Below are 24,591 nucleotides of genomic sequence, written 5' to 3' on the forward strand. Positions count from 1 at the left end.
TCAGCTCAGCAGGTTGGGGGGTGTCCTTCTCAGGTAGTTCAGTTGTTCCGAGCCTCTTACTGACCGTTCAGATTACTCCTGCTTGTTCCTCACCTCAGCTGGTCTGAGAGGATCTCCCAGCAGGCCTTACTGCTTTAGATATGCTTGAAAAGGGATGGGTCTAGTGAATCTGGTCAGTTTCAGTGAAATCCTGAAGCTACTGAGTTGTTTATTTCCTGATCTTAATGAGGTTCCATGCAGGATAGAGAGTTTATTTCCCTTAGAACAATGGTTCTCAACCTTCCTAATGCTGTGACCCTGTAAAATACAGTTCCTCCAACTAATTCCATCAATACAGAATTAACTTTCCCTTTGAGTCAACTTGTTTCAAGTCCATCAAATATTTTATATTAAAACATGAAAGCTGGCTTGAATTAAAATGAAATGTTTATTAAATCGACTGAACTGTCAAATTAAAAAAATGCAGTTCCTCATTGTAGTGATTATGTTGGTACAATGTTCTTGTGGAATGTTTATAATTTAACCTTGTTCATTCAAATGCTGGTTTCTCTCCCCCACTATTTGGTTTCAATCTGGACATCACACTGCGATGCTTATTCTAAGCATCATCTATCTCAAGTGTGTGTAAACATGTCACCATTTGTTCTCTGTATTGTCAATTCAACATCCAGCCAGTGCTGTGCAATGGAGAGAATAGGGTGGGACATCTTGGTCCAGAGGGGAGGAGAAGGAAGTGAGTGGGAGGAGTTGGAAAAGAGAGATGGGCAGGAGAGGACTTGGAACCATGAGGAGAGATTAATTGGATCTAAGATATGACTAAAAGCAAGTATAATGTGGAAAATCTGAATGGGAGGAAACTACGCAGGTTTGGAGGTTTAGGATGGAGTAACTATTGTCCAGCATTATGCTCTAGGTTAATTAAATAAATCCTAGTCTCTTTGTGGTGATTTGGGTATACAGCTAGTTTAGGAATAACCACTGTTTAACTAAAAGATAAATCTATATTAAACCTTCCACAACATGACCCCCGACATAAAATTATTTTCATAATTGTAATTTTGCTACTGTTATGAATTATAATGTAAAGTCTCATATGCAGATGGTCTTAGGTGACTCCTATGAAAGGATCATTTGACTCACAAAGGGGTCAAGGACCACAGGTTGAGAATCAATGTCTTAGATCATTCTGATGTTTTACCCTTAATCTCCCTGTAAACATCCTATTTCTTAATAAGGTGGAAGATTTTAATCTTGGAGGAAAATGCTACACAACATACTAGATTCCTATCTTCTGGGATGAGTAGGTGTGTGTGTGTGTGTGTGTGTGTGTGCATCTTCCCAAGAAGTCTTTTACACAGCATCGACTCTTTGAGCAGTCTCTCTCAAAGAACACCTGCACAGCAATTCTTGACAGGACCCAGGACAGTCCAAAGGGAATCAATCGCCTGATTTGGAGGGGGACAGAGGCTTGTCCTCTCTAAGCAGCAGTTTGATGTTCTGTTAAATAAGAATTTTCTCTCCTTTGGATGCTATTCATCAGTTGTGTCTCACCCAGGGCTCTGGCCCAGTCAGCTGAAGGAAGCATAGTAGGAAACCTTGGGATTAGGTGAGATTTGTAGTTGGTGAGAAGAAAAGACAGACAGGGGATTGAACAACTCAATGATAGCACAGTATTTTTTTTGGCAAAAGACCTATGGGGTTGTTATAATATATGATTAGGCCACACAACATATCTGGTATAAGGAAATTTATTTGGGGAAAGGAAGAGGAGTTAGTGCCTCGAGGAAGAGGGGTAGAGGCAGACAATTGGACATGAAGACAGGCAGATAGACAGACAGGGACAGAACCATGAGAACGAAGAAGGACAGAGAAAGAGAGAGACAAACAGAGAGACCAAGAGAAAGAGAGCACGCGGTGGTAGGCAGGTTCTTTCTATTCGACACACGCCTGGCCCACCTAGCTGTGGCGGAAGGTGATGACATAGCATGTTGCTTGGACCCTGAAGGCAAGCTGGTGGGATCGCCTGTGAACTAACAGGGCAGGACATCTCTAGTTCCTGAACCAGAGAGCACCAGTTTGCTTATAGACAAGGTAGTTTCAGGGCAGAAAGGGGAAACAAGGAAGGGTTCTATATTAAAACAAAAACAAAAACAAAAACACCAGTCTGAGCAGGCCAGGGGAAGCAAGCCAGTAAGCAGCACCCTCCCTGGCCTCTGCATCGGCGCCAGGTTCCTGCCTGTTTGAGTTCCTGTCCTGACTTCCTTCCACGATGAACAGTGATATGAAGTGTAAGCCAAATGTACCCTTTCCTCCCCAAGTTGCTTTGGCCGTGGGGTTTCATCACAGCAATAGTGACCCTGACTAAGACAGAGGCCTTAGAAGAAACCTGCCATGTTGAGGCACCTTCATCTCAGGCTTTGGCCCCGGAACTGGTCTCTCACTGGACTTGATATTCAGTGATTCGCACTAGACTGTCTGGCCAGCGAGCCCCAGGAATCCTCCTGCCTCCTGTCTCTGCCTTCTCACTGCCAGGACTACAGGTATGAGGTCACTCCATCCAGATTTCTTTCCGTTTTCCTTCTTTCTTTCTTTCTTTCCTTCCTTCCTTCCTTCCTTCCTTCCTTCCTTCCTTCCTTCCTTCTTTCTTTCTTTCTTTCTTTCTTTCTTTCTTTCCTCCCTCTTTCTTTCCTTCTTTCCTTCTTTCTTTCTTTCTTTCTTTCTTTCTTTCTTTCTTTCTTTCTTCCTTTCTAACATTGATATTGGAAATTGAACTCAGGTTCTCACAATTGTACTACATAAGCCCTTCACTGATTTAACCGTCTCCCCAGCCCCAATTTCATAGTTTATTGAAGATTACAGCAAACTTTCACCCTTAAAAAAGAACTCCTGGCAATCAATAAATATATATTATGGCCAGCCATAACTGGAAGCTGATAAGGTGAGAAAGGCTCGCATTCTGACACAGATCTATGCTGCCTATGGGAACTATCATGGCATTCATGGTTTCCCTCAGACTCTCAAATAGAACTGACTTATGAGCCATGTGGGCATGGTAGGTGTGGCATCAGTATGGGTGGGGGTGTCAGAGTGGATTGTCTTTTAGGGGGTCAGGGATGGGGCTCAGAGTGATGCCATGGGTTAGCTGATGAGCTTGGGTATGCCTTCCCTTCTTACCTCCCCGTGTTCCCACCCCTAGCTTGCTCTGGCATTTCCAACTCTCTTTCTCACATTTCAGGACACTGAGAAGTTCTCAGGGTGGGGCATACGGAGTGAAGGCTCCTGGCGTTTCCTCAGTGTCTGTGTTGTGTCCCGTCCCGCGGGACTCAGTTATTCGTGGGGACGAAGGGGGTCAATCCTGAAAAAGATGGGGGAGAGAGAGAAAGGACACAAGCAGACGGTTGCCGGTCAAGTGTCTCTTTTATTGAACTTTGGTGTTTCTTTTAAAACGTGGTTTTGGCAGGGTGGGGGAGATGGGCAAGAAAGGGGAGTAGTAGTGGAAAAATACCAAGGCCCTTGGTGGGAAGTTCCCAAGGCTAAGAAGGTGGGTTAAAGAGTTACAAGGCCCGAAGATAACATCGGTGGTCACATCGGTGGTCACGGATGTGTCCCAAAGCAAACAGTTTTGGGAACAATGGGTTGTAAGAAGCTATGGCCTGCTGGCGCCCGGTGCTTATCTGGCAGGTCAGGCCCTTAGGAAGGGTCCCAGGGCTTTGTTACCAACAGTGTTGGACTTGAGGCTTCCTGACTCTGTCCAGGACCTTTAAAATTTGTTATTATTATTTTAATGTGGGCCCTGCTCTGTCCTCCAGTTTTCTAGCTTTGACCTTTGATCTCTCTCCCTAACTGCACACAGTGGGGCACAGCTGGGATACAGCAGAGCTGCAGGCTCACTCCCCACTGCCCCTCCCTGGGCCACTTCCTCCTTATCGTGCTCTTCTCCCCTAAGATAGAGCACAGTGAGCCCTGATGTGCTACCTGGATAAATGCTGTCCACCTCCCTCCCACGAACCTTCCTCGATACCAACCTTTACCCTGACACTTTGGCCCTTGGCTTACACCTGCTCTCTCATTTAGGTGGCTTAGCCCCAGTTGTTTCACTTGCAAATGGCTCAGTGTGGGCTGTATACAGAGGTTCAGGATACCTTGAGGCTGGTGGGCAGCCGGTGCTGGTGGGTGGGAGCTGCCACCCTAATGCAGACTCGGAGGTCACCTCTGTGGGCTGCAGACCCCACCCCAGGACCTGTCTGCCAAGGCTGGAATGTCCCCAGTGTGTGGCCCTTTGTCCAGGGAGGAACTGGAGCTTATGTAGCCCTGGCAGAAGGAATAACTTGCCCACTGGCCCTGGAATGAGCACTTGGGATTTGGACAAGAACAGGGGGAGGCTGTGATTCCCTTCTCTATTTCAAAATGAAGACACAGGATTACTTCAGAGGCTGTGCCATTTTTAGAGCCTGTGGGAGGGGCTTGAATGTACTCATGGGACACTGGCCTAGGATTTCCTGGAGGAAAGGAACCAATAGCACACAGGCTCACACCCATACACTCACACTCATTCAGTCATATACCTCCTCAAATGCACATTTGCATGCACCCACATGCACGTTCCTGAGCACACATGCAAACTCTCACACGTACTCACATGGAGTCATACACCAAATAATGATAAGGACAACATATTCTGAGATATTTATCCGGAGGCAGTTTTATCGTTATGCTGACATCAGAGTCTACCGACAAAAAAACCCTGTATGGCAAAGCTTAATGCACAGTTAGGATATGTGTTACCGAATTGTTCCCGCTACATCATGGTTTGTTCTGATGTGATATTATTTGTGTACCTGAATGTATCTAAACATGGAAAGAACGCTGTAAAAATAACAGGCAGCAGCAGTTCTCTGCTCCATGGCAACCTGAGGGATCAAGGTCATCTGTGCATTGTTTTAATAAAGCATCACCAAGCAGCACGTGACCATGCTCGTGTAATCATGTATGCATCATGATCATACATATCTATATACATCTATAGAATGGAAGAGGGGAGAGAGGGCGGGTACATTACATTGCATCATGGGAGCTGGTTTAGGTACTTCTGGAGACTGAGGGTTCTCTCAGTGTACAACCTGCAAGGAATCTCAGTTGTGATCACCTCAGCCTCAGAACAAAGCTGTGAGAATCCTGGGGTGCTGGAGGGCTCACCTGTAAATGCTGGATTCTAGTGGCTCACGGACCTGAGGTTCTGATGTCCGATGGCAGGAGAAGATGGTGTCCCATCTAGGAGGTCAGAGTACAGTTTCATGTAGTGGAAGTGTTGGTTTCTTTGTAAACTAAGTTATGTTATGTAAATATGTTTTTGTTTTTTATCCCAAGTGTGAGATTTTAGTTTGGGCTTTAGTTTGTCCACAGCTGATAACTGTCTTGTGCGGGGTATGGTCTTTGTCAGCTGGTAGCGGCCTGCCTCTTGTGGGACAGGGGGGCATAGTCTAGGACTCTGAGGACATAAATATGAGAGCCCAGAAAGAGAAAGAGTGATGTGCTGTGTTCGTGTATGGTAATGGCGAGCAGCAGTCGGAGTGACCAGAGACACTGTGTGGCAGATGGAGAGAAAGGAGCGGATTGCAGGAGGGAAACAGGGGACTGCTGGCTGCTTTTGCTGTTGATGGAGACTCTTTAGACCCTAAACAGCTAGGAGAAGTAAAGAGGTCTGTGTCCCCTCTCCCTTTCCTCCAAATTTCTCTCCTACCTAGGGTTAAAAAATTGGCGGAAGAGAGGTAGAGGAGTAAACAATCCCAAATAAAATGGAGTTTAAAATGAGTGCAGCAGGTTCCCTTCCTTCATCTATTATTTTATCTGGATCCTCAGGGGGTTGGGTGGTACCATCCACCCTGCAGAGGGTGGGACATCCTGGCTCCATGTCCTGATGGAAATGCTTCTGGATCACAGACACCTAGAAGTCATGGGTGTCCCTTAGCTCAGCCAGCTTGATCCATCAAGTTAACCTGGAGGTGACTATTTTTTTTTTCAGGCTCCTGAATCAGAGGAGGGCATGGAGGAGGTGACTAAGCTTGTTTTAAAGACACCAAAACTTTCACTACAGCTATGTCTTAGGGTCACCTCCAAAAGAAGAGTTTGAACTCCGGGGAACACAAACTAAGAAGCATGTTGTAAGCTCCAGCAGCCCTGGCCTCTGTACCATCATGACCATGTTATTCAGGAGTCTGAGGCCCAGACGGGCAGCTTCCTTGCTCAAGGTCACAAGACTGGTGAGTGGCAGGGTCTCACTTCTTTGGGGCTCTCTGATGTCAAGCCTGATGTTCAGAGCTTTTGAAAAATGCTGCTGAGGGTCAGGGAACGCATGAGGGATGGTTGAAGGTATTCCCTGATTTGTGGCAAAGGGACCCAAGAGTCTTACCTTTGTCTGGTTATGTCTTCATTCTTTCACAAAAGTAATGGAAAGCCCAGTCTAGATGCTGGCCACAGCTTGGTCAAACAGGAAACACATGGCCTGCATGTTAGTCTTCACATCAAAATACATTGCTGTCTCACAAGCAGACAAGGGCGTTTTCCTACGCACCAAGCACTGTACTAAACAGCTTCTTTTTTGAAAACAGCAGTAACCAGTGTACAGAATAGTACAGATTATCTTAAGTGCTAGTCATATAGGAACAAGAAGGGCCCTGACTCTGTTGCCAGGAACCCATCTACTGAAAGCCCTTCTCGTCTTCACTCACACCTTCCCCTCTCTCCATATCTTAGCTCCAGCCCAGCTCAGCTTCAGCTGTGTTCTTTTAGCCGGGCTTTCGGGCCCTGGAACCTGCTCTGGGAACTCAGTTGTTGGACAGCTTCTAAAAGAATCACGCCTACCAAGACCCTGCGTTGCTCGGAGACAGGACTTGGCTGCTGCCTGGCTGTGTGGCTGGGGACAGTCGTGTTCCAGAGGCTCTCAGTTCCGCGTCAAGCAATCCTGCAGGACCTTCTCCCACACCAACATGCAGAGAAGCTCCAGAGAGGTTCTGGGACATGCCTGGCCCTGGTCTCCTGGCACCTGAAGTCCCAAGTTAATGATTTTTAAAAGCAATATATTTTGTCCTTGGAAGAGAAAGAAGGTCAATAGAGGTGGGACTCAGAGTCACTTTGCCAACACTGGTCTTGTCTCCAGCCTCACGGAGGGGTCAAGTCCTGAGGACCTGTTTTCCATGCTCAGTGTGAACCTGACGCAGTTCCACATAGAGCTGGTTGACTCAACCCACTTTTCTGGGCCTCCTGCCAGGCTAGAAAGAAACTGTCAGCTCTGGAAAGGATTGGCTGGCACAAAAGAACCCAGCCTCCCACTGCTTCCTTCAGGCAACGAGCCAAAGGGAGCTCAGAAGAGAGAGAGAGTGGAGCTGTGGGAGACACCGCTCCTGAGAGAAGGTGGTTTGGCTACAGAGTGCAGCTGGATGGGAGGGTCCTGGGAGACAGAGAGGGGGGGGGTTCTGCCCATGTCTGAGGTGGTGTTGGGGAGCCAGATGATTAAAAGTGATAACAGTGACCCAGCTGGCCCTGAAGGTGTGGTAGTTTCTAGGTAAACGCTCTAGGAAATCTCAGAATTATGCATGTAATTTGGGACATTATTCAGACTCTCTCTCTCTTTCTTTTCTTTGTCATCTGCCTCTTTTCCTACTCTTCATATCTTATTTCGCTGTGTCTCTCCTACATTGGTCTCCACTACCACCTGATTTGACATCAGGATTCATAGTCTCCACCCTCTCCAGTGTTATAGGATGTTCCTGCTGGTTCACTGAGATTCTCAAACTCATGGTTTATCATTTCTATTGTAGGATGCAGTTTCTGGGCCTATCCTGGCTGGGACTAGGGCCCATGTCAGCCTCACCATGGTTACTCTTTTTCTTGGTTGGGGCTTCCTGGTTCTTGGCCTGCTGCCTCACACAGATATACACTTTATATAAAAAGTGTCATCGTCTTTGTGGTTTTCCTGAGCCACCCAAGAGGAGCTGGTTTTGGGGTCACCTCAGCATGGTGAGTATGGCAACAAGATGGGTCCAGGCTATGAGGGTGCAGGGACCTCCCGGTGGCCAAGGGGTTGATAGTAGGATGGCCTGGAATCTGGATATGAGGGTGCCTGGACAGAGTGTCAGGCATTGGGTGAGCTAGGGGCTGGGGTGTGAGGGTGCAGCAATCTCCCATGGATCTGGAAATTGGGGGTAGAATGAATTAGGGTCTTTGGGTACTCCATTTTAAGCTTTTCTTACATCCCTGTTCTCCATCCCCAGTCTACTCTGCATTCATATCCAGCCTGTTTTGTTGTTGTTTGTTTTTTGCCTCTGGTTTACACTGAAGTGCTCCCATCATGGGCGACACAGAGCCAGGGTCCCTCACAGTCACACATTGCTTTGGCTTCCTGAAGGGTCCTGGTTTAGAGTCAGCTTCCTGTCTGGTCCCTTTCTTTCTGTTAGTCTATCTCTGGATTTCTGCTTTATTCCGGAAGGGATTTCTATGCCCCACCCCCCTTATACCTCTGGCACACTTGGCTCGTAGGAAACTCCATTTCCTGGGTCATATCTTCCTTATGTTGTTCCTTTCTACTAAAGTGGCCTGTGGCCTGTTGCACAACCTGGATTAGTTTAGAACGCCCATTCTTCAGTGAGCCTTCCTTGGCTCTAACCTTTACCCAACACTTGGACCTTGACATAGGTCTGCTCTCTCCTTCAGTTGACTTGGCCTTAGTCGCTCCATGTACAGCACACAGCTCTTGAGATTATGCACAGAATCCTTTACCCTGTGGATACTAGCTGCTTGTTGGAGCAGATGCCACTCTGATGGAGACTTCAGACCCCCTCTGCTGTCCTGGGGGGCCTGTAAGGTCACCTCTAGAGGCTCCAGGGTTTGAGCTCTTCTGCATAGGTGGAACTGGAGACATTTTTTTGGTATATGCAGGCAGAAGAGCACTTGAGAGGAAACCCTGGGGACAAACCCTGAGCCCACAGTGTTGTCCACACACTTCCCTATCAGGACCTTGCCTTGAGGCTTTTCCTGGGGATGGAATCGATTCCACCTGAGAAATGAATCTGCTCAAGACAAAGGGGGCTTCTCTGAGGCAGACAGCCTATTGACCACAAGATGCAGGCTTGATACCGAGACGTGATGGATAAGGACAGAGCAAGAAGAAGCAGTGTCTCCCTCCTCTCTCCTGAAACAGGCAGACACATGTGGGCCTCCAGAGGCTTCAGGAGGAACCTCCTAACAGTGCTGAGGAAGCGCACTAGTTCTCCCCAGAGCACCAGAGCCAAAGCATGCACACAAGTGCACGCGCACATGCACATACACATTTACACATGCACACAGATACATCGCCTTGCAAGAGCGACAAATCTTACAAATCCGCGCCTGGGTGATTTTGTCATTTTACCAACACTATAGGGTTCGCTTAGTTAAACCACCATGGCAGAGCCTACTGCACATCTAGGGTATGAGAGACCACCTACGGGTCCCACCATGCAAACCGTACCTCGTGGTACTGCTGACACGATCGCACGCGATTTTTAGATCATGGTATTTAGTTAGCCAAATGTATCTAAACATAAGAATAAGAGCAAAAACTGTTAGACGTAGATCATCCTCAGATGTGTTATAGTTTTACGTGACCGATGTAATATACACATCCTGTTGTTGATAAAAATAATCAAGTGTAGCACACTGCTACACATAGTTATGTAGAGGTCAAATGCGCATGATATACAGATAGCTCGCACAGGTATGTAAGTAAGAGAAGGTAGAGAGAGCTAGGTAGATAGACAGAAACTTTGGACCTATGTGATAAAGGAGATTGTGAAACCTCACAATGCCCCATGCCGATTGGAGCACCGGGAAGCTGGTGGAGTAACAGTTTAGCCTAAGAACAAAGGTCCAATGCTGGGTGAAGTGGAGTGTCAGATATAAACTCTGGAGTCTGATATCTGCGGGCAAGAGAAGCCAGGTGGCCAAGCTGTGACAGGGAAATGAATTTTCCCTTTCTCTGTCTCTTGTTTCACTTGTACCATCCACACGGTGGAGGGTGAGTCATCCCGACTCAGTCTGCTAATGTGAATACTAATGTGCTCTGGAAGCACTATCACGGATGCACCCAGAGTCATGTTGCCACAGCTTGTGGGGCATCCCAGCCAATTTGATCCCTGAAAAGAGCCAACTCAGGAGGGATTACCCTTGTCTTTTTTTCCCCCCTCAGTCCCCTCCCACGGAAGAAGGCATGAAGGAGATGATTGAGCTGGTGGCCACTTACCCCCAGGGCTTCCTGATCTGGTTAGGCCCTGTAATTCCTCTCATCAATCTGTGCCACCCTGACACCATCCGATCTGTCCTTAGCGCCTCAGGTACCCATGGGAGCTGGTGGTGTTGCGGGTATGGGGACCTGAGAACCTCTGGTCTTTACTTCCATGCTTCTGTGTGTGGCCCCTTCACTGACCCAGCCTTCTTCCCTTTCCTCTCTCAGCCTTTCTGCTCTTTCATGTGCTCACCATCTCCATGTCGGTCTTTCCTTTCTCCACTGCTGTCATTTCCTTCCTCCCCATCCTAGCATTCTTGGTATTCCTGGGGTGCCAGGAGATCTTGAGCAAGGCTCTGTCCTAGAGGAACCCAATCTGCAAAAGATGAATCCTGTGATCAGGAATGGCCCTGAGGGAGATGGGTGATGGCTGAAGTGAGATCTCTGCTAGGGAAGGAGGCTTCCTGGAGGAGGAGACATGACCAGACCAGACATGCCCAGAAGCCAGACCAGTTAAGGCCTAAGTGAGACAAAGCAAGGCACGTGGAATGAAGACAAATCTACCCTGATAATGGAAATGTTTAAAGTAGGGGCAGGCTGTGCAGGGCCAATGTAGGGCTGTAGCTCATTCCACCCCCAGGCAGAGCAGTGAGATGGGTATGCTAATGTGGGATTCAGTTGCTTTTTCTATATTTTTCCTTTTTCTGTGGTTTGCCCATCATGTTTATTGATCACTGAAAAGGCCCAGAATATTTCATAGGAAATGCCACTCCAGCCTGGTCTATATACTCTGCCCTCTGATATTACCATACTGACACAGGCCAGGCTGAGAAGAGAGGGGTCAGTGTTCCACAGTAATCATGGCTCTCATGTCTGCCAGGAAGGCCCCCGGCTCTCTCTGCATGGCTAGATCTCTGTCAAGTGTGAGTTTGATTCAATGAAATAAAGGGAATCTTTAGACTATAGATTGGGAAAATGTCTTCTGGTCTCTTCTGCCTCCCTGTGGTTCACCTTTTCATGCAAGCCTTTTCATCAAGGTCTAAGTAATGAGTCTCAGACCATGGGGCAGCTTGCTTTTCTCCTGGAGCTCCCAGGATTTCTGGGCTCATAGTTAATTTTAATTTGCTGGTCTGAGCCATAGGACAGAGTCCTCATTAAATCACTCTGCCTCTTGATTTTGGGAAGTCTGGTGCCATCATGGTGCTATTGTCAGAGGAAAGGCAGAGTAGATAAATGAATAAGAGTTCAGGCTATTGATGCACAGTCCCAGACTCAGGTCTCAGATGCTTCATGTACTGTTTGGGAGACTGGAAGCAAGAGACTTGAGGGCTTGAGTTTCAGTCTGGCGAATGGGGTGGAAGAGAACCCAGATCCTAAGGGTGAATGTGTCTTTCTGTCCCTCTAACTGAAGGTTTAGGGTGGCTGTGCACAGAAGCTGTCTGGAGGAAGCCTGGGCAGGGTTCAGCACTGAGAACGAGAAAGGCTTGGATAGGCTTCCCAGGGCTTCTTCTGCCTCCAGCATAGCTAATCCACCTCTCTGGCAGCCCAGAGAAGCAAACTCCAGGCTCTCTTTCCTCTAATCCAGAGGTACGGCAAAGGTGCATGGTGCAGCCATCCTGGCGTGTGCTGTGGGGTAGGGGCCCTGGATGGTGTCCATCTGTGTAGCCTTCCTACTGTGAAGCCCCTCCTCTCTGCTCCAGGTGACCTAAGGCAGGCTGGTGGGGCTGTGGCGGTGGTTGCCTTGCTATATGACAATATCCCTGGCTAAGCATGGTTTATATCTGTGATCATGTAAAGACTGCCCTATCTGGGGCCCCTAAGGAGACACATGAGGAATGTTGGTTTCTGTGTGGTTGAGCAGTTGTTTTGAGACTGTATTTTCATCCTTCTGATAACATTTTGACCATGTTTAGGGCATCTGATAGCTGTCATCCAGAGTGGCACTGAGACTTGACTGAGGCCTCCCTGGAGATTGGGTTCGGCAGGGCTTAGTGCATATCCGTGTCTGATGTCCAGTTGGATCGCATCTGTTACACACCTGAGAGGTTAATGTGACTGTTTTTAAGTCTGTGTACAAATACATGCATGTTTTTATAAAGGTGCACGTGCATTTGTGTGCCTATGTGTGTGGAGGCAAGAGGCCAACAGTGGGTGTCATGAGAGGTCACCCCTTGTTTTGGGGAGCAGAGTCTCTCGGTGAGTTAGAGCTCACTGGTTAGGCTGTGATGGATAGCCAGAATTCAGCTGGGATCTGCCTCCTCAGAACTGTCAAAAGTGCATGTGACCACACCCAACTTTTTATGAGGGTGCTGTGGATGGAACTCAGGTCTTCAGGCTTGAAAGACAAGCACTTTGCCAAGTGAGCAGTCTCCTTACATCCTACAATGACCATTTCAGTTACACAGAGAATTGGCAGACCTTCTCTATCGATGTACTTGAATAAAAATGGCCCTAGTAGGCCCATAGGGAGTGACACTACTAGGAGGGGTGGCCTTGTTGGAGTAGGTGTGTCACTAGGGGGTGGGCTTTGAGGTCTCAGATACTCAAGCCTTGCTCATCTCTTCCTGTTGCCTACGAATCAAGATGTAGAACTCTCAGGTCCTTGTCCAGTGCCTGCCTGCCTATATGCTGCCATGCTTCCTGCATGGTAACAATGGACTAAACATCTGAACCGTAAGCCAGCCCCAGTTAAATGTTGTTGCTGTTTTTAAGAGTTGCCATAGTCATGGTGTCATTTCACAGCAACAGAAACCCTAGCTAAGACACTATGTTGCATTGGGCAGGGCCCATGTCAGGGAAGACTGTGTGTGTTTAGCTATGTTAGTTATTAGGATGTTGAACTGGCTTGTTTTGCTTGTCAATTAGACACAAGCTAGAGTCATCGGAGAGGAAGGAACCTCAGTTAAGAAAATGACTCCATGAGATCCAGCTGCAAGGCATTTTCTCAATTAGTGATCAACGAGGGAGGGCCCAGCCCATTGTGGGTGGTGCCATCCCTGGGCTGGTGGTCCCGGTTCTATAAACAAACCAGGCTGATCAAGCCATGAGAAGCACACCATGAGATCAGGCCATGAGAAGCAGCACCCCTCCACGGCCTCTGCATCAGCACCCGACTCCGGGTTTCAGCCCTGTCCTGACAGCTATATGGACGTGTAAGCTAAAGGCTAAATAAACTCTTTCCTTCTCACCTTGCCTTTTGATCCCAACAACTTTGGTCACCTTAAGACAGATGCACATGCTGTGTGCATCCATGCCACACGGACACGTCAGGAGAGACAGAAGGCGCAGGGTGGATGGATGTAGGTCAGTGTGGATGGGTGTGCTAGGTCAGTGTAAAGATCTCCGGAGTGTTGATGTGTTAAGGCTGTGCAGAAGCCACGTGAATGCTTACTCGGGTGTGATGCCACGCTGTGTCCCACCTCTTCCTATAGCCTAGTCTCCCTCCTGCTTACCTCTCCTCCCTGCCCCCTCTGTCCCTCTTCACAACCTCGCCGTACTGGCTTGAGGCAGACATGCACGCCCCTGATGAGGGGACCAAATTCTTCTCAAGTTCACCCCTCTGCATTCTCCATTGGTCTCCAATGATTCTCGTTCACACCAGCTGCGGTTGCCCCAAAGGACGACATCTTCTACAGATTCCTAAAACCCTGGCTGGGTGAGTCCTTGCGGTGAGATGATTGGGACACGCCTGGGGCCCAGGGAAGAGTGCTGCCTTTGCGCACTTTGTAATGATCACCCTCCAGGCGATGGGCTCCTGCTGAGTGCTGGTGGCAAGTGGAGCCGTCACCGTCGCATGCTGACACCCGCCTTCCACTTCAGCATCCTGAAGTCCTACGTGAAGATTTTCAATGACAGCACCAACATCATGCTTGTGAGTCCCCGGAACTCATCAGCTGGCAGCTCGGCTGATTCTGGGTCAGTCCTATCATGTACGGAGCTTGCAGACTTCAGGATAATTTAGCAGGAGGAACAACTGTTTCCGTGGTTCTCTTCCTGTACGAGGCACCCTAGGCTTGTGGCACAGAGTTCCATGGGAATGAGAGAAGCTGGATATGACCTAAAGCTTAGGTTTAACCAAAACTATAGCTTATCATCTCACCAGCTTTTGTTGATCAAATCATAAGTCAAACACAGAATTAACAAAATGGGTCAAAATCTAATGCCCATGGCTGGAAAATCACACTGCACTAGATGCGATGCCTGGACAAGGTGAGAACTGGGCTGACAGACAGTCCCTTACTCGCACACTGACATGTTAGCCTGCTTCCTTGTTCTGGGTTCTGCTAGCACACACCAGATTTGTGGGTCAGATAGAAGAGCCAAGCATTTGCTCACTGCACGGCAAGCAACTGTGCATCAGGCAAGCTCTCATCCTTTCTTCAAGGTACCGACACTCCCTGAGCACAATGCAAGAGGGCTGCAGTAGGATCACCTCAGGACCTGATGTAATAATATGACTGAGTCTTAGGGAATCTGCTTCTATAACGAGCAGAATTTAGTATTATTTTTATTCCTGGAGAGTCATCACTGTATCCAGAGTTTTCTTGCAATAACATCAGAGGAATAGCCTAAATTAAGAACATAGTTCATTCTTGGTATGTCTAACAAATTTCTTCAAGAAACAATGGCAGTCTAACATTCTTAACAAAGGAATGGTTTTGAAATCAATTTATGGCAGTGACAATGAAAAGGGTACCATGTGTTGAATGTTTGTCACAGGCTGTATCTATGCTAAGACTCAGTTCAATAATCTGTGCTGGCCAACTTTAATTTCCAAAAGCCTGTGAGGTACGGTGCTTGCCTTTTCTGCATTAATGATAAGCCTCAGGGTCATAGATATTAGGGACCTTGTTCATATTATGCTGCAGGACATGAGCTAAAAATGGTGGCACATAGGTTCCCTCTTAGTTTAGCAGACACCAAATCTGATCAACTTCCTAAAGATGTGACAGGTAAGAACTAGGAAAAGGAAATTAACTGATTGAGGAAGCACAGAACACAGGAAGCAGAGCTTGACTCGTGACCCAGTCTGTGTCTTCATCTGCTGTAGTAACCACTTCCATTGTTGGGTTATCCCCGAGGTCATGAGATCTAGAAGTCTGGTTTGAGGGTGCCCATTCTAGTAGGTGGGATTGGGCAGAGCCTTAGGGAGCCAAGATCTAACTCTCTCCCTCTCCCTCTCCCTTTCTCCTCTCTCCCAAGGCCAAGTGGAAGCACCTGGTCTCAGGGGGTATAGCCCATCTGGACATGTTTGAGAACATCAGCCTCATGACCTTGGATACTTTACAGAAATGTGTCTTTAGCTTCAACAGCAACTGTCAGGAGTGAGTTCCAATTCCTGGCTTTGGAGCCTGGTGTGTAAGCAAGAGATGGGGGAGGGAAGGTGGCCAAGAAGCAGAAGAGATTCCATGGAGGAAGTGGGTCAAAACTGATATTGAACCAACCCCACAGGGGGTGGAGAAGCTCCGTGTGAGGGGGAATTGTTCAGAGGAAGGCACAGAGATTCAGATGAGGCAGATCCAGGGCATATGGCATGAGGCATTTGGGATTGAGGTTGGGAGAGCAGACAGTAACTAAAGCACACAGACACCGAAAGCCAAGAAAAGTGTTGAATTTCATTCTCTGAATGAAGTTTATAGTTTCTAGAGAACAACGAGAGGTCGTCATTAGCTCTATCACTATAGCAAAATATTTAAGGTTATCAAAAAGAGGAGATATTAATTTCAGCTAATGGTTTCAATGTAATTTGATTTTATTGCTTTTGGATCTGTGCCCAAACTTGTATCAAGGAGACATCCTGTGCTGGAGGAAACACAGGCAGCTAAGAGGTAAAGAGAGACAGAAAAATGCCAGGGTTTAAACATCCCTTTAAAGGTACACCCACGATTGACATGATTAAGGTAATGCCATCCTGTTCTGACTCCATTTTGTGTTTGCGTAGATATTTCTCAGCCCTGCAAGCCTCTCCCCTCAATGGTCACATCTGCCTTGGCAAGACATTTGAGATTTCCCATGGCCTTGACTAGGGTATAGAGGTATTAACCAAAAGAATTGGCAACTTACAGGTATAAAATAAATGAACATAGTAGACCAATGTTGAGCATGATTAGAGAGGAGCTCTAGAAAGACAGTGACTTCCTTTTAAAAGAAAATGGAGTTGATGTTGTACAAGAGAGGGGACCTGTCCATAGACCAACTGAAAGAATTGATGAGTCCTGATGTGGGTGGACAATGTTGGAAGCAGGAGGAGCAGAACTGGAGCCTGGGTCAGAAAGGAAAGAGAAGAATCTGGTTTCTGTACTACGCAGTGAGTGCCTAAGGAAATCTGTATGTTCATGGGAGCAGAATGAAAGGAGAGAAGAAATTGAGTGTTCGGTGCTGGAATTACATATGTGTGCCAGCCTATCTCAAAACAAAACAAAACAAAACAAAACAAAACAAAACAAAACAAAACAAAACAAAACAAAACAGTGTTTCTCTGTGCACCAGTTCTGGCCATCTTGGAACTTGATTTGTAGACCAGGTTGGCCTTTATGAACTCACAGAGATAGGCCTGCCTCTGCCTCCCAAGTGTTGGGACTAAAGGCTTGTGCCACAGTGCCTGGCTGACAGCTTTTCTTACAATGTTGCCATCAGGGCCGTTGCCTATCATCACAGGTTGCCATCTTTTCCTGATTAGTTGGGCTAAATTAGTCAGTTTTTGTTGAGAAATAGTTCCCTCCTTCTGCTGAGAGCCGCCCCTCAGGCTTCAGATCGGTTGCATTCCTGCTTCTCTTCCTGGTCTCATTGTGCAGGAAGCCCAGCCAGTACATTGCTGCCATCTTGGAGCTCAGTGCTCTGGCTGTGAAAAGAAACGAGCAGCTGCTTCTGCACATGGACCTGCTCTACCGCCTCACACCTGATGGGATGCGCTTCTATAAGGCCTGCCGCCTGGTACATGACTTCACCGACGCCATCATCCAGGAGCGACGTCGCACTCTGCCTGGTAATAGTGGTGATGATGTCATCAAGGCCAAGGCCAAGGCCAAGACTTTGGACTTTATTGATGTGCTGCTGCTAACCAAGGTAGGCTTTTTGTTTTTGTTTTTGTTTTGTTTTTTGAGACAGGGTTTCTCTGTGTAGCCCTGGCTGTCCTGGACTCCCTTTGTAGACCTGGCTGGCCTTGAACTGACAGAGAGCCACCTGCCTCTGCCTCCCTGAGTGCTGGGATTACAGATATGCACCACATCATGCTGTTCAAGGTAGGTGTCCTAAGAGGTGCAATGGAGCTTCTAAAATTAATTAATTAGTTGAAGTTTTTGTTTCGTTTTCTTCTTTAAGATGGAGTCTCACTGTGTAAAGCAGGCTGGTCTCAATCTCATGTTCCACCTGACTCAGCTTCCTCAGTGCTGGGATTATGTTTGTGTCAGACATTTTGGCTTGAGGTAGCTTTTCCTGTCTGCGTCTTACTGTGCTGCCATGCTTTTCTTCAGGGCTGGGTGAGCGGATATTCCTGCCCCAACTTCTGGCATTACATGCTTGTACTGTTCCTCATGAGTTTAAAAAATGATTTATTTATTTTTGTTTTGTGCGTATGAGTGTTTGTTTGCATGTTTGTATGTGCCATGTGCATGCTTGGTGCCAGCAGAGGCCACAAGAGAGCACCGACTCCCCTAGAACTGAGGCTGTGGGTGACTGTGAGCCACCATCTGGGTGATGGTGCTCTTAACCACTGAGGCATCCCTCCAGCCCCACCTCATTATGATTTTATAAAGAATAGAAGGGTGCCAGCGTTGAAAGTGAGATGATACAGCTTTTTAGAGTTCCAGTAATGACTTGATGTACAGAACACCGAGAAGCCATGGGAAGTATTTGAGGAAAAGAGACAAGTTAGAAAGGAGTGCCATGTGGAGAAAACACTGGGGAGCAGCCGGCACAGCGTGTCTAGGTCTGAAACTGAAGGGCCTTGCTTGGTGAGTTAGTGAATCACAGTGTCTGGGTTTGGGTCTGCATCTTTGTTGAAAGCTGTGCATAATTTTATGATCAGTGCAGATCACACATTACAGCAGTAACACTCTCTTCCCCCGATCATTCTTTCCCTGGTCATTTGATTATTTTAACTGAAGGTGAAGCAGGTATCATAGTTACTGTTCCATTGCTCTGAGGAGACACCATGACCAGAACAGCTCTTATAAAAGAAAGCATTTAACTGGGGGCTTGCTTACAGTTTCAGAGGATTGGTCCATGATCACCACAGGGGAAGCAGACAGGCTGGAGCTGGAGCAGTAGCGCTTTACATGTGGATCCACAGGCAGCTGGCCGAGGAGGGAGTGCTGTGGGGCTAGACCTGGTGTGGGCTTTTAAAAGCTCAAAACTCACCTGTGACACACTTCCTCCAACAAGACCATACCTTCTCCAGCAAGGCCACACTTCCTAATTCTTTCCAAACAGTTCACCAACTGAGAACTAAGTTTGCAAATATATGAGCCTATGGGGTCATTCTTCAAACCACGACAGAATTTATACAATAGGAAAAAGACCTATACATTATGACCTATGAAAGACGTGTGTGTGTGTGTGTGTGTGTGTGTGTGTGTGTGTGTGTGTGTGTATGGAAGCTTATAGAACAGCACATCTGTCTTCTTTGTTTCAGAGAGAGCAATAGAATAAAGATGAGAGTGAGAGGAAAGAGAAGAACAGAAGAGGAAAAGTAAACAGAGGATAAATAGATGATAGGAAATGGGGGAGGACACAGGAGAGGAAGCAAGGAATATGAAAATTAATTTTTAGCTATTTCATTGTGACATTTTCAAGCACATAAATCACCCTGCACTCCCCTCAAATTTTCTCAAAGAGGGTACTTTATTTTTGAATATAAACAACTTTAACCAAGTACTGAAGTAAATTTTCTACGTTTGCAAACCTGATAGCTTCTAAAAGAAATAAGATAAATTCTCTAGATTTCGACCCAGTAGTGGGACAGGAGAGCAGGGAAGACATCAGAGTACAAGGTGAGAAAAACCAGAAAGGGAACATTTGAAAAAAATAGTAATTGAGAGAGAAAGAAGAGAGACCCCACACACTGTGGCATCATCTGTCCTATTTACAAAATACTGTTCCTAGTTCTCCTGTCAGTCTAAATCTTCCAGTCCCAAAGACACAACCTTTGTGACAAAGAAAATAGCAATAAAGGAAGAACTGGTAAAATGTAGAGATCAAAGTCAGAGACTTAGAGCTGTGGTTCTCAACCTCCCTAATGCTGTAACCCTTTGCTACAATTCCTTATGTTGTGGTGATCCCACAATCATAAAATTATTTTTGTTGTTGCTTCATACCTGTAGTTTTGCTACTGCTGTGAATCATGCTGTAAATATTTTTGGAGATGTTGACAAACACTGACTTAGAGAATGCTTAATCTCTAATTGCCAAGACAAGTTGCCATGCAATGGTTCTATTTCCAAGGTGGCTAGTCACTCTTTCCCACAGAAACCACTCATCATAGAGAAGTATGGGTCTTTGATTCTTCCAATTAGGAAAAAAACAGGAGGCAGGGCAGCCAAAAAAAAAATGCCTGTGTGTTAGGAGCTCTGGCGATGGTAACCAAGAGAAATGTAGGAGTAGGAAGGTCTTGTGTACCTGGCTAGAAGAGGAGCTCTAGATATTTTGTTAGACTTTGAAAGTGGTGTGATATAAGACCTTGCCTTGAACCCAGGATGAAGATGGAAAGGAGATGTCAGATGAAGACATCCGAGCCGAGGCTGACACCTTCATGTTTAGGGGTAAGGGTCTCAGTATGAGATCAAGGAAGGAGTAGGAGTCTCTCTACCTCAAGAATCTGGGTCCTTTCATTCCCTGTATTCTGTCTTTCCTCCATCCCTCCTGAGGACTTTACTGCTTGAGAGCTGTCTACTCAATGGTGCTGATATAGCCCAGAGGCCCAAGCCTGTCTGTCTGCTCTTCAGGACATGACACCACAGCCAGTGGGCTCTCTTGGATCCTGTACAACCTGGCAAAGCACCCTGAGCACCAGGAGCGCTGCCGGCAGGAGGTGCAGGAGCTCCTGAGGGGCCGTGAGCCTGAGGAGATTGAGTGGTGAGTGCAGGTCCTAGTGGACTATTCCTGAACCCCACTCCTGGTTTCGTTTCCCAGTAGGGAAAAATTCTTCTGTTCTTGGATGGTGGGTAAGGTATCTACTTCACCAGCAAGGAAAAGGAAGATGTGAAGTTCAAAGAAAATTGCTAACAAGATAACACTAAGTGAAGGCAGATAATGCTACTTTGCACGAATTGAGTAAGTGAACTTCCCTTCCTCTCCTCCACTTCTGTCCTAAATAACATTTCTCCATGTCTTCTCTTCCTGATAGGTTGTTCTTCTGCTTCCTAATTACTTTCCTCCTATTCTCCCAGGGATTCACGGGGACATCTGGGATTAGAAGTCCTATCTGTGTTTTTTGAACCTGTGACTCATTCATGCACCTCATCTTCCTTCACCACTACCCCTCCACTGCCTTTTCATTCTCATTTTGTGCCTAGCTTAGTCTATGCTAAGGACTCAGCCCAGAGACCAGCCTTCCTGGAGCTCCCAGCTTGGTGGGAGAGCCATCTTGGGTTAAGACACATGGGCATGCAGTGGATTGGGAGCATGTGAGAGGCACATGAAGGAGGAAGGGGTATGTTTCATCAGGAAGGTCACTGAATATGTGTGGGACTGCAGAATAGGGTGGTAGGCTTAAGGACGGTGTGGGCTGATGGAGGAGGAAGACTGTAGGATTGGGGTGCCTATGACTGGTAGCAGGAGGGGTATAAAAAGAGGAGAGATATAAAGAGTAATGGAGAAGGGGAGAGGTAGATAAAAAGGGTTAGGTGATAGGGAGGAGCAGGGACAGGAGAAATAACTGAGAGAAGACAAGGGAGGAAGAGAAGAGGAATGTACAGGAGGGGAAGGGCAGATAGGATGTGTGAGGGAAAGAGAGGTTTTATGTAGAGGAGAGAGAAGAGCAAACAAGTTAGATCAGTTAATTCTTTTTCCTTTTGATCTTGCTTTTTTGCTATAAGCAATATTTATTTTAATGTAAATGTGCTGAGTTTTAAAAATGGTGGGTGTTTGAACATTGTCTCAGGAGGAAAAAAAAAAAACGTCTCTAAAGATACTCGGCTATATTTCCTCCAGTACTTTCCTAATTCTCTGCTCTTCCTGGGATTATTTTACCACCTTGAAGAAGGATTAATTGGGCACCAGAGGGCCTCATGATCCCTGTTTTGCTCCTGGATAATCGTGTGGTGTGCTCCTTAGGGACGACCTGGCCCGGCTGCCCTTCCTGACCATGTGCATCAAGGAGAGTCTGCGGCTGCATCCCCCAGTCACAATGGTTTCCCGCTGCTGCACTCAGGACATTTCCCTCCCAGATGGCAGGGTCATCCCTAAAGGTAGCCACAGCATAGGGGAGAAGGATCCTGGGTACATGGCAAGGTTTATCAGGCAGCAGGCTCACCCTGCGGTTCCACCTTCCCACAGGTGTCATCTGCATCATCGATATTTTTGGAATCCATCACAACCCTACTGTGTGGCGCGACCCTGAGGTGCGCTGTGCCCCAATTCTTGTTCATCCCCAGTGTCCCCAGGCTATATCAGACTTCACTTTTCTCAGCATGCTCAAGACTCTCTGTCTCTCGCTGTGCTGGGAGATGCTACTCGTTCACCGTGGCTATTCTCTTCTGCAGGTCTATGACCCCTTCCGTTTTGATCCAGAGAACATCCAGGATAGATCATCTCTGGCATTTATTCCCTTCTCTGCGGGACCCAGGTGAAGCTAGCAAGCTCAGGATTGTGCAGCAGGATCTGGGTGTGATAATAAGGAAAGGGGGAGTTGAGATGCTTGAGGTTTATAGTCGCCTTTCCCCAGCTCCTGCCAGGCATTTTGGGAAACAGAGGCAGGCCGATGTCTGTGGGTTCGAGGCCAGCCTGGTCTACAAAGTGAGTCCAGGACAGCCAGGGCTCTTGTTATACAGAGAAACCCCATCCCGGGGGGAGGGGGGGAATATAAGCCAAGGTTTGGAGAGCTAGTTTGGGAAGTTCCAAGGGTGTACAGGGATGCTTCAAGGCCCTCCTCCTGCTCGTTTGTACTGTGGCCTGAACTCTGGGCAAGGTTCGAATTAAATATTAAGTGGGGTCCCCAGTATATAGCGTCCGTCCCTCCACCTGACGGGACCCTGTCAGGTTGGGTCCGAGGACACTTGTCTGGGTCCGGGCGCAATCAGAGTCCCCATCCCGTCCTCCCGCAGGAACTGCATAGGACAGACTTTCGCCATGAGCGAGATGAAGGTGGCGCTGGCGCTGACGCTGCTGCGCTTCCGCGTCCTGCCGGACGACAAGGAGCCGCGCCGGAAGCCGGAGCTGATCCTGCGCGCAGAGGGCGGGCTGTGGCTGCGGGTGGAGCCGCTGAGCGCGGGCGCACAGTGAGCCGTTCACTTTGCCCTGGACTTCTCAGTAGGCCTTTGACTCTGCCTTTGTAGATTGCGAAGCACAAACAGTGCTGTCAGCCTGCAAGCACCAGCTGCAAGAGAGGCACCCAGTGCCCAGAGTTAGGAAGTCCAGCTGCTTGATTTGAGCCAATGGTCTGTCTTCTCCTGGATGATCACAGGCTCTGATGGTTAGGGTTCATCCTCCTCTAGAGAGGCTGCACGACTCTGGGCAATAGGGAGCCGGGCCGGAGGGGTGTGTGTGATTCAGCAGGAGAGCGAGCAGTTGCAAGGGCCAGACTGAGACGCAGATTCTCAGCTGCAAACACTTAGCACCACCTTGACCCCCATTCTAAGCTCACGTGCCCATCTTTTCTCACATCGGAATTCTGTTTCTGTGGGCTTTAAATTACTATGTGTATTAAAGCTAACAAGCCATCCTTTTGCTTTGTCTTTGAGGTGATGCCTCACTGTGTTGCCCCGGGTCATTCTCAAACTGCTGGTCTTAAAGGAAACTTTGCCTAAGCCTTCCAGCCATCTACACTGCAGTCCTTGGGACATCATAGCAGGCTGGCCCAGGTTCTTATGCGGTATTCCTGACCCAGTGTGCTCTTGTGTCCATTTTCGCTGGTAAGAGGAACTCAAGGAGGTGAAGGTCATGGTGATGGGTGGCCGGTAAAGCTATAAAATTTTCAGCGTTGTGGACAACCACAGCACGTGGCCTTGCTACTCTGGCTGGAGGTCCAGGACTGAGTGCCCTTTCAGGCATCCTGCAGGACTAGCTCAGTAGCCTAGAGACGCAGCCCTTGCTCAGCACATGTGGAGCTCTGAAGTCCCACATTCAAACGACGCAGGGCAAAACAGAAAGCTGGGACTTCAAAAGACATTTCAAAAATGTTTAGTTTCCTCATCTGGAAGCCACATTTGTTTTCTTTGCCTTTAGCCTTATTCCAAATGTTTTTCTTATTCTCATCCATTGAGTTCCATTTACAGAAAGTAAACAGAATAGGAAAAGAATATCTTTTATTATTTTAACATGTGTAATAATCACTGGTAGCACAGTGTCACAAGAATTTGTAAGAATGAGATCAGCTCTCCCCACATAGAGAGCAAAGCCACTGCCTTGGAGCCGTGCTTAACCTTTAATTGCCTATTTAGCTTCATGAAATAATCCTACTTGAAACATGGCTAGTCACCTCACTTTTTAGCATCTCCCAAAGAGGTAACTGGGTTTTTTGTTACCTCTTGATGTCCAGGAGATCATTGCTCCCACTTTACAGGGCAACCCCATTTTAACACCTATTATTTGTGTGTATGTAGATATTTTAGGAAGCTTCTGTAGTAGTAGGTTTCCATAGGATGTTTTGGAAACATCTTTAATGTTAATTATCCCTTCCCATAATTCCTCATCTACCTTGCTTTGAAATCCCCTCACCATTAAACTCTTCCCGTACCATTATTTCCCTTTAACTCTTCATACTGCTTCATTCTCCTGGAAATCCTGCCTCCATGGCTCCTTACTAATTTCCTGACTTCTGTGGGCATTCCACATGTTTCTCAGCCATTTGCCTTTTGTCTTTTGAGAGCCCTCTGTTCAGGTCTATGCCCTATTTTAAACTGGGCTGTTGGTTTTCTTGATGTTTTTACAGGGAATTTTTTGAAGTTAGACTGAATGCGTTTTGTATTATGAAATGGACATGAGCCAATAAAGACAAAAAGCGATTTGAAAGTGGTGTGTTTTATTGCAGTGTTGACAAGGAGTGGAATTGTGGTGGTTATATTGGCTGTCAACTGGACAGGGTCTGTACTGAAAGCAGAGACAACCTTCTGCTCGTGTAGAGGGAGGAGGGGTTATCTAGATCAGTCAGCTTCTGGGCATGGCTGTGATGGATTCCA

At 47.2% G+C, this 24,591-nt stretch overlaps 1 protein-coding gene across 4 annotated transcripts; it reads left to right on the forward strand.

The window, feature by feature from the left end:
- Positions 1-5,132: 5,132 nt before the first annotated feature.
- On the forward strand, positions 5,133-24,424 carry LOC129680338 (leukotriene-B4 omega-hydroxylase 3-like). 4 transcript variants are annotated; one of them, XM_055611938.1, is made up of 15 exons: positions 5,133-5,278; positions 6,023-6,260; positions 6,754-7,410; positions 7,818-8,016; positions 10,223-10,367; positions 13,860-13,913; positions 14,002-14,129; positions 15,461-15,582; positions 17,053-17,323; positions 19,950-20,016; positions 20,200-20,329; positions 21,530-21,663; positions 21,752-21,816; positions 21,958-22,040; positions 22,519-24,424. In XM_055611938.1, the coding sequence occupies exons 4-15, from the start codon at positions 7,819-7,821 to the stop codon at positions 22,694-22,696; spliced, it is 1,575 nt and encodes a 524-aa protein (XP_055467913.1). In that variant the 5' UTR covers positions 5,133-5,278; positions 6,023-6,260; positions 6,754-7,410; position 7,818; the 3' UTR covers positions 22,697-24,424. The 4 variants fall into 4 exon arrangements, with proteins under 4 accessions (XP_055467913.1, XP_055467912.1, XP_055467916.1 ...); XM_055611937.1 differs by lacking the exon at positions 5,133-5,278 and adding an exon at positions 5,615-5,699; XM_055611939.1 differs by lacking the exons at positions 5,133-5,278; positions 6,023-6,260; positions 6,754-7,410; positions 7,818-8,016 and adding an exon at positions 8,078-10,051.
- Positions 24,425-24,591: the final 167 nt, after the last annotated feature.

The sequence above is a fragment of the Psammomys obesus genome, unplaced genomic scaffold, assembly GCF_907164565.1.
Source record: "Psammomys obesus unplaced genomic scaffold, mPsaObe1.curated_primary_1811, whole genome shotgun sequence".
NCBI lineage: Eukaryota > Metazoa > Chordata > Mammalia > Rodentia > Muridae > Psammomys > Psammomys obesus.